Here is a 16,158-nt window from a genome sequence, read left to right as displayed (position 1 = left end):
GAGGACAGAAGCAATTGAGTGTCAAAATTTATTTAAACAGAAAACATCAAACCATTCCACTATTAGATTTTAGAAAAACAGATTACAACAAAATTTTCATATGCTGTATTTCACTATAATAGATCAACAGCAATGCTAGTAAGTAACCGTCATCTAAGAACTAGCATTGCTGAAAAAGAGAGAAGGGAAATGGACTTCTCAAAGGCACTTTGCCTTTTCCCTTCATCCTTTAGGTGGGACAAAATCTGCACTTTGGTTGCATAGCAGGGCTGGGGCATATATCAGGATCTATTACAGGCACAACTTGCACGGTATTATGTTTAAAGGCACATGTATGGCTGAGTGATCACAACTCAGTACAGTGAATTAGTACTGCACTCAATTGTAGAGCTCTGAGAAATAAAAAGTGTTCTGTAAAATAGTGATTCTCATCTGCTCCATGATTTCTTACTGGATGTAGCCCCAACATAATTGTTCTTTATAAAAAAGACAACCTCTCTTGATGAAACAGTATTTTCACATGGGGTGAAAAAAAACTTCAGTAATTTTTGGAGGGCAAGAAATCAACCAAATGGCACAGTGGTCTATTAAATATTTTAACAGACCAAATTTTGGTTTAATGCCCTACCTCTTCTCCTTTTCTCAGTCTGATAAAAATTATAGAATACATAGGAAATGTTGGAGATAAATGAGAAGTTGAGATTAAAATCAAGGGTCTACCAAATAAAATAATGGACACAAGCTTACAAAAGACGTTTTTCTAAAAGTTATATAAAGCTGTAATAAAACCCCATACTACTGTAAAAAGAAATGCAGAAATATTTCTTAGAATAGGAGTGAGATACTGAAGTAATCTAATTAACAAAAATATCAATTTCATTTTTAAATGTGGAAAATAAAGCAACATACCTTCAAAAAAAATTCATGCATAGTAATACTAGAGAAGTTCTGAAGTGATGTATAATTGATTGTGGCAATTATATTTGATGTACATACTTTGTTTAAAAGTAATATTTAAGTCCAGTTTCATTAAGTATTGAAAGGAAGCAAAAATACTGATTTAGGGCAAAAAGAAGCTCTTACTGGAATTCAGGCCAATAACTGAATAATATGAGTCAAATCATAAATGTGTCTGATTTCAAATTCCAATCACTGTCTGACATCAAAAGCAGTGCTTGTGAGTTCTAAAGATAGAGATTCGGAGTAGTTGAAAGAGTTCAGCCAGTTCTTTTGCATTTGAACAATGTCTAACAGCAATGAAAACAAAAGGGTGCTTGATGTCCTTCTCCAACATCCCTGAAACTATAAGTTATCTGCAGACTGATATCTATATGTGACTAGAAATGAATCTAAATAGAAACTTGTTTTTTTCTGTTTGGGATGCTTTCATCCACTTTTAAAAAAATATTTCTCCTTCAAACTTCATTCTTAGAGGTGAAGATGCTTCCCCTTTCACCTTATCAGCTAAAAAGTAACTCAGAGCATTCAATTTTACCGTGAATGTACGTGTTGCTGGTTTTCTCTTTTCAATACATTTTCATCTTTGAATTGCTTGAAGATGAAGTGAATACTGTTGCAGATGCAATGCTGTTCTTTGAAAGTTAGGAAATAAATGGAAGTGCTGCTGCTGGAACCATTCCTGGGATAGTGCTACTGACTCAACAATACACTGAGAGAACTCACCATTGTCATACCTGCACAAACTTTGGTTTGAATTTAAGTGTTTACACACACTCTAAATTCCCTCCTAGTTTCATAGCTTAAGGCAGTGCTTCCTCTCTTGCATACATGGAGGCTATGGAGATTCTTGACTTCAATGTTCACAAAAGACCTGAATCTAGAAAAGCTGTTCTCTGCATGTAGTTAATGTGTGAAACTGAATAGCTTCCAGGATATACCGTAGTCTACAGGCTAAAGCGGCATGAGTCACTTCCAAGGAGACACCAGGACTCAGAATCCAAGTCAGGCTTTGGATCTGATTCCATCTCTTCTTTGGATGTTTGTGTACTTTTGGAATGAGATTCCAGCTGTTTAGAATAAAAAGAAAAATATTCACAACTGAAACTGCAAGCAGTAATACAACATTAAATGTGTTCAATCGAATATTTTGTTTAACTACAATTGCTTTCTAATCACTGTTACTCCACATATGTACTAAGAATAAAATGGTCATGAAAGCACTAAAAGCTGTTTGCTCAGATTGTCAAGGAAATATTGTTAAAATATATTCTGCTTCCATAAAGCTACTCAGCTGGAACTTAATTAACTAGTTTCTCTCTTAACATTGGCTATAGTATTTATTCTATTGTCTAAGGGTCTGAATAGGAACAAAAAGTGAGAAAAAAAGCCAGTGTGTTTTCTTAAATTATCATCCTATCAGCATCCTGGTTGTTTCAGCAGGGAAATATAAATGAACGTGATATAAAGCAAGTTCCACTTGCTTCTAATTAGGCTGAATAAGCACCCAAGAGTTGTTTAAAAGAACCTGGGCCATTTGGGGAAGGGCTGGTTCAGAGGATTACTTGCAAAGTCTTTGTAACGAATATGCCAAGCATCTAGCAGATAAAATCACTCAGATTTGCTCCAAGTTGAACTCCAACTTTGAACTAGGTCCTATGAAGGTGAATGAAGCTTAATCTGTGGATATCTGGGTGGAATTTGATCCTGTTAGTCCTGCTGAATTAAGGTTCTAAGGCAGGGTTCTAGCTTAGCTACCTGTATATTCAAATCCATGTCCCTACTGACCGGCTAAGGCTTCCCAGGAGGTGGTTTCACTATCCCTTAAAGAAGCTATCCTAAAGACAACAGTGCCAAGTAATTTTTGTACTACCACAAACAGAATCAGTGTGCAATTTGGAGGTCCTTCTGGATTTCCAAATCTTGTTTTAGAAACGTGGCAACCATGGCCAAGAGCAGTTTTGTACAACTTTGTATTGTGTGCCAATCTGTTCCTAGTCACGCATACTTTAAACACCTCCTGAATGGGGTAGTGCAATGTCCTTTACATGGGGCTGCCCTTGAAATGCATCCAGAAGCTGCAGTTAATTAGGGTGACTGAGGCCCCATCAAATTTGCTTGGCAGTGTAGGTATTGTTAACGCTAGAATATAATCTGTTAGCTTTTCCCAGTGAAAAATTTACCTGGTGTGTTCCTTGCCTCCTAGAGAGAACTTGCAGCTGGGCATTAAGACGGGCAGTTTCTTGCTGTAATTTTTCTTGATCTGCCAAGCACTTTGATATTAAGCCACTCAGATGTTCCACTTCAGCCTGCAGAAAACTGCATTTACATGCAGATGATTCCACAGGCAATTTCCCTCTATCACAGGATTCTGCTGAATCCAAGACTAGCTGCTGTTAAAAAAAAATCAAAGAGATTCATGAATAAGTGTTATAGAAAACTGAAAATCAATACTTTTCCAAATCACTATAGGTAATCATAGCTGGAATAAGAAATTAGAACTATTAAAAGCCTAACAGATCAAAATAGTACATAATAGGAACTGAATTCTAGAATAATTAGCTAATTAGCAAATCTCTGCCAATGTTCTAGTTATAAACCTGAGAACAAGGAAGATTTCATTATTTTTGAAAACCTTTCTGCTTCTTTAATGCTGTTTTCATATTCTTGTGTCTTCCCAGTTTTACTTATTTATAAAATTTATAGGTCCCCTATTTTACCTCAAGGTAACTCTGGGTGGCTTACAATCATAAAAGATAAAATCAGATTTTTGTGAAACTATGACAAGATAAGAGTAGAATGAAATGTTCTTTACTAGCAATGACCTCACACATTTCTTAAAAATCTCTATTTATAGTTTTGCTGGGAATGGTTTCTGTCATCCAACCTTAAACGCTTACACACTTCATACATTGAATTATATTTCTTTCTCAGTTATGTAGATACTTTTAGCCTAATAATTTCATGTATCTTATTTCATCTCTTAGATCAGCGGCTCCCAAACATTTCTATACCACGCACCCCTAGAATGCTTCTGATATATTTTCGCACCCCTTACAAAACTTTTAAATGGCGGCAATGAATTATGCATATACACCATAATTTTGAAAACCTAAGTTTTTGCACCCCCTGGAATATCATCTCACACCCCCAGGAGGTGCAAGCACCCCCAGTTGGGAACCCCTGTTTTAGATTAACATTTTTTAAACCGTTCGTTTTGCACCTTATTCCTTCCTCCAACCCAGATCCCAAACTATAGAAACTATTTCCGTATATTTATAGAAGTTTACATTACCCAAGACTCTGATTTGGATTTGTTAACATCAACTGGTGTGGGTGAAGGCATATGGAGTCCTTTTAGTTCATTGTAGGGAAAAGTTTCTTTGTCAGATCTGGAAGAGGCTAAGCTTTCAAGAGAAGGAGTTTGGGGCATTGGGATGAACTCTGCATTCTCCAGCTCCTATGCGCAAGCAAATAAGAATATAAAGATATCTAACATGCTTATGTTGGATGTTACAAAAGAAATAAGAATGAGATTGATTAATTATTTAAAAAGTAAATGCTTTCTTTTAACTCTAATATGTTGAGGATAGTGCATTGTAATTGCTGATGATGCATTAGATATTTTAGCACACTAATTAAGAATATATTCTTTGAGATATATTCTGAATGAAATGGAATTCAATATCCCATTTCTTTTAAAAGTAACACTGCCTACAATGAATAATTGTTTTAACTGTTGAAGATTAACTGCTCTTCAGGATCATAAATTCATCTAATCTACATAAAGTACTGTAGACAATAGTATTAACTTGTTTCAGCTTTTTCTCAAAAGCTAGATGGAGAAATTTTAAAAAAAATGCTTGCATCTCCTTCCATATTAGTTTTTTTAAGGGAAATTCTAAAGTACAAAATTACAAGAAAATATCAAACATAGTAGTAAAATGATTTTATTCTGATAATTTAGTACAAGTACAAATTTGGATTTGTTGCTTTCCACAAAGTGAAGATGTCCATTCTGACTCTTATTTCATTGAAAAATTATGAAAAATCTGCTCTCAACAATGGAAATTTACTGCTGAAATTTTCCTTATGGTTTTTATAAAAATGCCAATTGAGAGTATTCGTGTTTTAGGACAAGCCATTAATTCCAAGACTACCAATAGAAAAAGTTTTCCTTTTCCTTTTTTCTAACCATAGCAACAGTGAGTTACCTTGCGCAGCCAACTAGGACAGGAGCTGCTAGCAGCATTGCTATCTACTACTTCTGTTGTGCTGATCGGATCTCCCATTCCGCAATCTGCTTCCATCGTTCTCCGGAAGCCTCTGCTATTATCCGGGCTCTCAGAATCCTGCTCAGTTTCTTCTTCCTCATTTGGTTCAGCTGTAGAACCCTGGGCCACTAAGAGAAAAGAGTAGGGAATCTTAAATATTTGCTCATTTCAAGAAAATCTAACATTCTTGAAAATGCACATATTGTCAGAATGGAGTTGATGTAAGAGGACAAAAGTATCCTTAAGACAGAATGCAGAAGAAAAAACCATTGCTAATTAAAAAAAAACAACCAGACAGTCCTCATTTAATGACCATTTGTTTAGCAGCTGTTCAAAGTTACGAAGGTACTGAACAAAGGGACTTATAACTGATCCTCAAAATTCCAGCTGTTGTGGTACACATGATGTTTTACTTAACAGCCACATCATTTAGCAACAGGGTTGCCAGTCCCCATTAGAATTGTTAAGTGAGGACTACCTATAATGTATAGAACTGAGGGTACGGAGACAAAAGAATCAAATTTTGGGGGTTTTACGAGGATTTAGTTCAGTGAGGAACTGCCACCATGATGATACCGTGATGTTATCTCACAGTCAACATGAAGACAAAATTTATTTTGCCATAACATTTCATTTTTGTTATATCTGTTTTTCAATTACCACAGCATTGTAGTCATACATTTCTTATATTCTACCAAAATCCTAATACTCTTGTATGTTAATGTTACACTAGCTGCTTTTCTTCTTTTTTGTTTAAAATTATCTTTTCTTTCAATATGAAATTTGGCTGATTTATAAGGACAAGAAACAAAACCACCGACAGATAAAACAGAAGTTCTGTGAATTCATTGAAAGTTGTTGAGATGCGTAGAAAAATTGTAGGAAGATGGGAAAAACAAATCCAGAAGATGATCCTGATTGGAACAATACTGATAATTTATTAAAACGTGTGTATGGCTAAAGTTCTCTCACAAGAACAAAATATTAGAAACTATTAAAACTCTGAGAAAAACCCTTTCTCTCTCTCTCTCTCTCTCTCTCTCTGGAACAGAGGAATGGAACACAAGACAATTTCTCTATTTCATTCAACAAGCATAGTGATAATAGAGGAGGCTGGAGAATATTTATCCTAGTATCCCTTTATTTCACATTTGAACAAAATACTTGCTTAGAAATAATGGGATAGCAGTGGGACAAAGCACAACCAGCCCAGAAACCTTCTTCCCTCTAAAGTACAGTTAAATCACTCTTTTATTGCTACTGTATTTTGCTTAGCTTCCTGACTGCCATCATCCACTTCAAGAAACAGCTGAATTGAGAAGAGAGACTGAACTCCCTTGCAATGTTATAATAGACAATGACACTGCACTTTCTTAGTAAGAGGTGGCAGGTCTAAACTTGCATATAGAAAATCACCCAACTTTAAGTTGGGTGATACTAATAAGCCACCAGAAACAGGGAGATGATACTAACATGGGGCCCAAACCCTGAAACAAACATAGGTTTCTAAGTTGTAGCATTACACAACCTGGGCAACTTCATGCCCCAAGATTATAGGCACCTTCAAATGCTTTTTCTCTAATACAGGGGTAGGCAACGTTGGCTCTTTTATGACTGGTGGACTTCAACTCCCAGAATTCCTGAGCCAACCAATTCTGATATTGATAACATATGTATGTGATCCATTAATCCTTTTGCACAAAACCTGGGCCTGTTTGTCTTATACAGAATTCAGCATAGTATTTCTAGCAGCTGATAGCATACATCCTATTAGAGCAGGGGTAGGCAACCTTGGCTCTTTTATGACTGGTGGACTTCAACTCCCAGAATTCCTGAGCCAGCCATTCTGGGAGTTGAAGTCCACCAGTCATAAAAGAGCCAAGGTTGCCTACCCCTGCTCTAATAGGATGTATGCTATCAGCTGCTAGAAATACTATGCTGAATTCTGTATAAGACAAACAGGCCCAGGTTTTGTGCAAAAGGATTAATGGATCACATACATATGTTATCAATATCAGAAAAAAAAGAAAATAATAGCAGAGCATTTTAATCTCCCAGGGCATTCTATTATAGATTCCATAGAAACAAATATCACAAATGAACAAATGTCTAATGAATTCACATACATTAAAAGGTTTCAGGCTCTCTCAGAAGTTTTTAATAAATACAATAGTTTATACTATTATATAAACTATACGTATACGTGTTATACTATTGTTAATCTCTCATATTTAATTTGTATAATCAATCTGTCTTTCCCTCCTTCTCCCATCCCAATTTTAAATCCTGTCAGTTTGGTTACCTTATGAATCTGAAGTGCGTAAAAGCTACCAAATTCCTGATTTTGAAGATCCTTGCAAATGACTGTAAATCCCCAATTCTTCATCTATTCTTTATCTATCACCTTCTGCTTTATGTTCCCCTTACATCATCAAAATGTCTTCTTAAATGTACAACACACACATACACGCACACACATATATATATATGTCTTCTCCTAAATTCCAGCCTAATTTGGTGGAAAAAAAATTCACAAAAAGAGCAGAGATTCCAAAGAATTCATATCTGCCAGAATGTTCTGAAAGAGACTATAAATATTTAAAATTTATTCCAAGCAACTGAAATGTTTAAGCAAGGTACATTGGTTAGGGAAAGTATAACTTCATTCTAGCAGTTAAATGAAATCTAGAAGATTGAAAAGACCTATAATATTGTAGTAGCTAGTTACTCAAAATGTCTTCTAAGAACTATGGGCCTGCTATCCGATTCTGGTCCTCTTCCACCCAGACAAATTGGACTTTCTTAAATTCACCTTAGTGTGATCATAGTTTTAGCATCAATTTATATTATTATACCAGGCAAGTCAACAAAGAAGGGTCATACAACTGCATTACTTTATTTATTCTCCAATGAATGAAATGAAGGCAAAGAACAAAGTGCTAAAGTGATTAATCAGAATAAATTCTGTCTTCATAGTAAAGCCTTTATAATCTGTCTAGCAGTTATATCTTCACTCATTACAAACTACATAGTGATCATTGTGACTTGCATTGAGAACAGTGACTTTTAAAGCAGCGACTTATTCAAGTGTTTATGCCAAAGATTGAACTTGATACATTTTTATGAAGAGGATGTGCTATTCTTCTGAATTATTCTTGTAATATTTTCTACTCCAACAGAGTATTACTAACAGCCTGATTACTTACCAGTCCCAATGGACAGGCCACTGCTGCTGGAACGAAGGATGGTTTTAGAATTTATAACTTTTTCTGGAGGAAAAAAAAGAACATTTTCTCAGCTCAAGATTTAAAGAATATGGGAAACTTATATATAGATATGACCCATTCTTACATGTGAATCCAAGTGATATGTTGTTTCTTATAGTTAGAGAATAAGATGAATGATCTACCTTCAAATCCCAGCATTTTTATACTTACCAACAATTATTATGGTATGCCATCCACGGCAAGATAAATCTGGGACATAATGCAAGGAGCCAAAAATGGGTCGAGGCCACGATGTACAAATATCAGAACTGTGAGCTCTCTCTGTTGGTGTCATTGCTAAACGGCCATTCCCTCCATTACCCCATGCAAATATATGGTTATCTGGAAAATAAAAAAGTTCCATCATCTTAAAGTCAAGAATCCCACTCTAGGTTTGAAGGATTCCCAAATGATTATATTTATTTCTATTTAAAAATATAATAATGACCAAAAAAACCACTGTGAATCCTATAGAAATATGGTGTTTTGTGAGGCTTAATTATATATTAATAGCAAAAAAGTATTTCTTGACTTGTAATATATTGCATATATCTTGTGCCTTCCAGTCAGTTTGGATTTTTTTTTATTATAATCTCTAAGCAAACCATTTCTGATTCTTTACAGATTCAGTTTAAAGAAATTCACATCAACCTACTAATGCGTATACTTACCATCAGTAGCAGCTATGGTGAACTCATCACCGCAGGAAACTCCAATGACCTGTTTTCCCCCAAGGGGCCCTCCTAGTAAATTAATGCCCAGGTGCTTCTTATAATCCCCAACACCTAACTGTCCACACTTATTGGAACCAAAAGTAAGCAGACGACCCCGCTCTGAAACAAAAACAATTAAGTCATTAGGAACTAATAAATCAGAAAGCTGAGAAACACTGTCAAATAATATGTTGTGAGCTGTAATGCAAGACATCATTTAGAACACTTGATCATTATTTGTTCTAAGGTTATAGATCACCTTTCCATGGTAGTATGACAACAGCTTCATTCATCTTAAGCGTATCTAATAATAACAGGCATCATTTCATCATATCTTTACCAACATACATGTCTGTAGTCCATTGACAGTGTAGGTATATTAAGTCACAAGACTCCAAGGTCAGTAGAAGAAAATCTTACTAGAGAGAATCCTGAGGTATTCTACCATTTCCTTAGCTCTTCGTTATAAGGTTATATACAATTTCAGATTGTCTCTTTCTTTTCCTGATCAGGCAGAAATCTTTCGGATAAGAACAGAGGTGCAATCACTTCCATTTTTCTTGTCAAAGAATTCCTATATGGCACATGTGCATGCACACACACACAAACACATATTTATTTCAGGAGTATTATTGTAATAATAATTAGCCTGCAGATTGATGTTTTGCTTTTCCATTTATTCATGTAAGTGGTGTAATGGTGTATTTAATGTAAATTAATTTTAGTGCTGTCTTCCGGAGATTCAACAGAACAGTTCCGTCCTAGTTCTCTGGAGGCTGGGTTCATCTGATTCACCATCAGCTGCTGGAGGGCAATCAGCCACAGTCAAGCTGGCAGAAAGTTGTAAGTTGTTCCTGCTCCCACTGCTTTGTTGCCCTTAGTCATTCTGATTCTTTGTATAGGTAAGGAAATATCTCTGAAACTATTACCCAATGGGTCATGGGTTGTCTCATTTAATTCCCCACTGCTAGGAATTTTAGAGTTAACCTTCAGGATTTTATTTTTAACCCAATAAACTAATTTTCCCTGCTGACTGCAATGGTGTGAAATAGCTTATGGGGCTAATTTAACAGATTTAATATGTATTATTAGTTAAAATGTGCAATAATTGTAATTTTGTCTTTCAGATAGAGGTTGATAGTTAAAAAGGCAAATAAATATACAGTAGGTAAGCTTGGTTAAAAGAGAACTGCAGAAAAACATAACAGCTATCTTAAGTATCTAAAAAGCATTTCTGTAGAAGATAGGAGTGAACTGTTCATGTTAATTCAGAAAAGAAAACAGGAAAAAAGAGTTTAAATTACAAAGAATTAAATTTTAATTAGGCATCTGGAAAATGTTGCTACAGGATGTTTAATAGAGCAGATTGCCTTGGAAAGTAATGGATTCTCCTTTGGTGGAAGTATTTAAAGAGAAATTAGATGGCCATCTTTCAGAGATACTAGAGCAGACATGTCAAACTTGCAATGTCATGTGATGTTGCGCAATGTATCGGGACAGTTTTGCCATTGCTGGCAATGGGGTTGGGCAAGGCTTCCACATGACGTGGCTGGCCCGCGGACCAGCAGTTTGACACCCCTGTACTAGAGGCTTCCTGAATTGAGCAGAGGATTGGACTACATGATCTCTAAGGTCCTTTCTAATCTTTAAGTGCTATCACTCTATAACTCCTAGTGACTGCATCAGTGCAGCCACCTGTCAATGCTACTGGGGTTGTTTGCATTACCTTCTTCCAATGTTTTGAATAATAATAATAATAATAATAATAATAATAATAATAATAATAATAATAATAAGAAGAAGAAGAAGAAGAAGAAGAAGAAGTAGTAGTAGTAGTAGTAGTAGTTAGAAGGGACCTTGGAGGTCATCTAGTCCAACCCCCTGCTCAGGCAGGAAACCTTATACCATTTCAGGCAAATGGCTGTCCAGTCTCTTCTTAAAAACTTCCAGTGTTGGAGCACTCACCGCTTCTGGAGACAGGTTTAATTCTATAACTTTCCAGTTTAGTTAATAGCTTTAAGATTCCCAGGCTGTCACTTATACAAGTGAGTAATAACCAAAAACTGATAGTGCTGAGATTAATCTACTGTCACTTACTGAAGTTGTAGGTTAGTTTACCATTATCTAGAAATAAAACTACATCACAAAATAATAATTTGATATTACCGTCGATGGCAGCAGTATGTGTCTTTCCTGGAGCAATAGTGCGAATCTTGTAGAAAGAGAGTTTCTTGGCCAAAGTAAAAGTTGTAGCATATGGGATTTCTTGATAAGCCTATGAGAAGACATCAATTTTATAAAACCAATGCCATGATTCTGTACTTGCTTACACTTTAATCAAGAACAATGCATGCAAAGCTTGAGAATGTCTTAATATAAGACTCTTTGTAAATAAAGCAGTATTTATTGGTTCTTGTATAGGCTTTCCAAACATGCATAAAATTATTTTAGAAATTGTAAACCGTATTCATTTGTTCCCCCCTCCCCCCGGTTCCTTTTAATCTGTTAACAACAGATTTGTTATGAATTTTAAAATTATATTTATGAGCATGTGTCATGAAAACGTTATTTCCCTATTTTCATACAGTGCCACTCACATCATGATTAATGATCCCTGATGTGCATTGGTTCAGACCTAGCTTGTTGAATTCATTCAGACCACAGGCCAACACCTTGCCAGCTTGTGTGAGCAGAAAGGTTCCATCACTGCCACACTGGACTGAGACAATATTGGAAGCCTTTTGAATTTCTACCTAAAAAAGAAATACGTTAAGATACCTCAACAACTAAGCACAGTTGCTGCAGAGTCCCAACCAACAGAGACTTGGATTTTGTATATATAAGATCCTAGTTTCAATCCCTGGCATTTCTTGACATCTGGAGTGGGAAAACAATAGTTGTGAAAAGAATCAAATCCCTTCTAGTTTACTACATGAGAGAAAAAAAGCTTTAGTGACAAAAAGTCACTATTCAGAATACAATGAGGATTCACAAAATAAAGGCAGCCATTTGAAACAAAACAATTATACAGTTAGTCCTCAACTTACGACTATAATTGAGCCCAGAGTTACAGTCATAAGTTGTTGCAGTTGTAGGCTGAGGCTTCACATGACTGGTCCAGATTTTTTGCAGCAGTCAATAAGTGAATGCCACAGGCATTAAGCAAACTGTAGGCATTAAGCAAGTCAATTTTCCCCAATGGACATTTTTGCCAGAAATTAAAGTTAACACTGGAAACTGTCAAAAAAAGTAAAAAAAAATCACAGTCAAGTGACCTGGGGGACTTTGCAAATGACCATAAAGGTGAGCCGGCTACCAAGTGCCCAAATGTGATCATGTGCCTGCAAAGTGTATATGTATATGGCCATCATAATTCTGAAAACAAGCCATTAAATAGCTTTTTTGGGGGGGGGGACATTATAACTATGAACATTTGTTAAACAACTGCTGAATAGGAAAGAAAATGTCTCAAGACTGAATTATTCTAGAAACGCAGGAAATACAGTTAAATTCAATTAGTTTTACCTTTTGTGGGATGGAGTGATCCTCTTCTGAATCCAAACCCAAGCGGCCTATATTTGGGGAGAAACAATAATGATGAGTACAGGTAATAATGTTCAGATTCAAAGAAAGCTGTCCATCAACCATCTACCTTTCCAGAAGTACAAATCCTCATTTAGTCTGGTCTATCATGATAGTGCTCCAAGGAAATTTACTACTATCAGTCATTAATCTTTGTCAAAGATTAAAGACTGTGTGTAGAGTAACCTACCATATTCTCCACAGCCCCATGTGTAGACCTCATGATTTCGTGTCAGCACTGCCACATGATTATCTCCACAGGAAACTTGTTCCACTGGATTGCTGAGAAAAAAATTGATCTGCCGGGGCTCCAGGACCTCAGACCCAAAAGCTTTGTCAATGCCAATGCAGCCATAGTAATCTGAACCAAAAGCAAAGGCTTGACCTTCATCTGCATGAAAACAAGGGATACGTGAATACAGAGGATGTACATAAAAATACAATGGTTATCTTCCTCTTTAATACAGGGAGAATTTTACTACAGTGCAGTCTAATTACTTGAGCCAGGTCCAATATGGCTTAATCTACTACAGTATCCTACAGACACAACACATTTGAATTATATACATAAATACTGACATTTATAATCTATGTATTTTTAATCTTTGCTTCTGTTTCATTTTAACAATTGTATACACTCAATCACAAAATGTAATATAAAGGCCAACGCACTGGCATTTCAAAGAACAAAAACAAATATAAGTTGGCTTTTGGAAGCTGTCCTAATTCCAGCAGCTGCAAGTTTGTCTACCTTCCAGATTTACCAATACCTGAGTATTACATCTTGTATTTTGGGTAGTTTCTCTTTTAGTTAATATACTTTTTCAATTCTTCCATGACATTTTTGATACATTTGAAGGGCTGCCATGTTTCCTGTGTCTCTCACCTGTAATGCAGATTGTAAAGTCATCACCACATGATACTTGACGGATAGCTTTGCCCTGCAATTTTTCCACATGTTTAGGCTGTCGATAGGAAGCTTTATCTCCATGTCCCAGTTGGCCATGCAGTTTAGTGCCTCCCTGCATGTTCTATTAAAAAAAATACATTTGATAAAGTGGTCTAAGAGCCAAGGAATGTTGTTAATGAAAAGAAGCTAAAATAAATAATATAGACTATTTAGGAACCAGAGAGACCTCTATGTGTTTCCACAGGATGACGTGGCCTATTTTTCCTTCAGCATCTAAATAATAATTATAGGGATTTTTTTGGGTAGGTGTCCTATGGAATGCTTTTTGGAAGATATGGGAAGTGAAGAAAGAGAAAAACTCTTGATCTTTGGATCATACCTTATAGGAGGCAAACTCATTGAATGAGGGAATACCACTTAGGTACCCATAGATGGAGTAACAATACACATGTGAATTGTCTGCTTATGTAATGGTATCAGATATCAACAGTGATGTAGCATACAGTATGTCAAAACATAGAACATTAAACTGGGAATTCACACGGAAAAATCCCTTCCTTAACATAGATATTTAATATGAGTTAAATTCCATTTTGTACTGTCTTCACATACATCGTATGTATGTTTCTCCAGGATAAAGCTACTACAGTACTCATAATGGCTGAATATTATTGCCAGAATTATTTTAATATCTATTTTGCATGAGGTACGTTCTGCCTGAGTTCAAGTGCTGGTTGGAACTGAGAGCCCTCTACAGATTTGACCATTAGCACTTCTGTATAGTCTTCTCCAGATACAATCAGTCCATCCTACATAGTGTAGCTACAAAGATGCTATGGCTATCCACCTATGAGACAGATGAGATTGGGAGATTAGTGGCAGATCCTCCCCATGGAACAGCTTGCCCCATGAGGTAGAATTGCACACACACACACACACACACACGTTCTTTTAGTCTTAGGTAAGTTGGTCAAAGCAGTCTTCTTTTGTAGGACATTTGGTTAAGAAAAATTTAAATGAAGATAGCAAGAGTTATCATTCTGGGATTATAATGATGCTTATGACTTAATAAGTATACGCTTACTAAGCCACCTACAGCTGCCTCAAATAGGTGGCATATCAATAACTGTAAAATAAATAAAATATTAATCTCTAGGAACACTTAATTCCTTCCAGCTGATAAGCTAGGCAAAAGGCTATTTGTTTAGTTTGCAGTTCCACTTGGAGGCAGCTGGAGCCTCATATATTTGGGACATAAATGAATATACATGCTCAATTGGAGAGGCCAATGTGATCTGTCATGATGACCTCCTTGCAGTACAAGATGCAAATTCCTAGTAGCACTTGATCCCTTCATTGATGGCAGATGCCAAATAATAATGTTTTGGAGAATTCTCCCCCAAACTTCCCAAATTCTTTTGACACTTACCACCCAAGTATAGAGCTCTTTCTCCACAGTTACCACTGCAAAGTGAGTGTTTCCTGCACAGACCTGTCGGGCACTGCAGCCATTTTTAATAACATCCAGCTTCTGAGGGGTGGACTTTCCACCTCCCCATACATATACTTCACTAGTGCGTGAAGTCACCACTGCAATAGGTGCTTCATTCATAGTACTTGTTCTGTAAATCACAAGAGATCTGTATGGATACACTGTTTACCATGAGCTGCTTTTCTAAGCCTCTAAAGAGAAGATAGATGGGAAAAATTTAATTTCCAGATTCCATGCAAAAACACTTCATATAAGTGCTAAGAGTTTTCCATATTTGTAAATATACACTGGCATGCTTTAGATTCAGAGGCTAGACAGACAGCATGGAAACATGGAAGAAAGCAGCATGTTGTAAGACAAATGAAAATCAGAAATCAATTTGAAGGCACATAAATACAACTTTTGAATTTTTAGAGGCAGTGACATGAATAAACTTATGAGAAGGTGTACAAATACACTGACAAATTAAACCACTGGCATTTTTAGCTGTATATGTAAATTGTTCGGTAATACAGCAAAATTTATAAATAGGGATTCGTGTAATGCAAATGGAACTCTAAAGTAAATGATGGGCATGGTTAACAACACAAGTAAAATTAAAATATAAGATATCATAGTTCAGCACTTGTATATTTTACAATGAATATGTCTTAAAGATAGTATTGTTTTAAAGTAATCATCTACCAAGAAAGGTTATGCAAAAGTCAGAAACAGTCAGTTTCAGGTGATCTACACTTGGATGAAAACACGTGCTTGTGGTCTGTGCTCAAACCAAAGCACCTGGACCTCCAATACACACACACACACACACACACACACACACACCTGGGCATAATTATTCCAGGATGGGAGACAATGGAGGAAAGGCAAAGCCATTGGTAGTGGCACTGAAAGGGATAGAAAGGTGCCAGGAAAATAGGACAGACAGCTGGTTGGATTACACCATTCCTGATGGCAATATTTT

General features: G+C 36.1%; 1 protein-coding gene across 7 annotated transcripts in view; it reads right to left on the bottom strand.

The window, feature by feature from the left end:
- The window catches only part of NEK9 (NIMA related kinase 9), a 40,863-nt gene that overhangs the window by 6,394 nt on the left and 18,311 nt on the right, over window positions 1-16,158 (bottom strand). For 4 of the 7 annotated variants that reach the window (XR_014490774.1, XR_014490775.1, XR_014490776.1 and 1 more), the window contains exons 10-22: window positions 15,132-15,324; window positions 13,679-13,823; window positions 12,983-13,183; window positions 12,736-12,782; window positions 11,808-11,963; window positions 11,377-11,485; window positions 9,169-9,330; window positions 8,669-8,839; window positions 8,438-8,500; window positions 5,172-5,359; window positions 4,253-4,417; window positions 3,141-3,350; window positions 1,496-2,027 (exon numbers count right to left, since the gene is read on the bottom strand). Coding sequence is in view for 3 of the 7 variants with exons in the window: in XM_083349085.1 (XP_083205211.1) it covers window positions 1,905-2,027; window positions 3,141-3,350; window positions 4,253-4,417; window positions 5,172-5,359; window positions 8,438-8,500; window positions 8,669-8,839; window positions 9,169-9,330; window positions 11,377-11,485; window positions 11,808-11,963; window positions 12,736-12,782; window positions 12,983-13,183; window positions 13,679-13,823; window positions 15,132-15,324 (1,933 nt within the window). In the remaining 4 variants the exon portion in view is untranslated. Of the gene's footprint in view, window positions 1-14; window positions 2,028-3,140; window positions 3,351-4,252; window positions 4,418-5,171; window positions 5,360-8,437; window positions 8,501-8,668; window positions 8,840-9,168; window positions 9,331-11,376; window positions 11,486-11,807; window positions 11,964-12,735; window positions 12,783-12,982; window positions 13,184-13,678; window positions 13,824-15,131; window positions 15,325-16,158 lie in introns of those variants that run through there. The other 3 variants (XM_083349085.1, XM_083349084.1, XM_083349086.1) reach the window with 3 other exon arrangements.

This window comes from Vipera ursinii (assembly GCF_947247035.1).
Source record: "Vipera ursinii genome assembly, chromosome: 1".
NCBI lineage: Eukaryota > Metazoa > Chordata > Lepidosauria > Squamata > Viperidae > Vipera > Vipera ursinii.
This window is presented reverse-complemented; position numbering and strand designations above follow the sequence as displayed.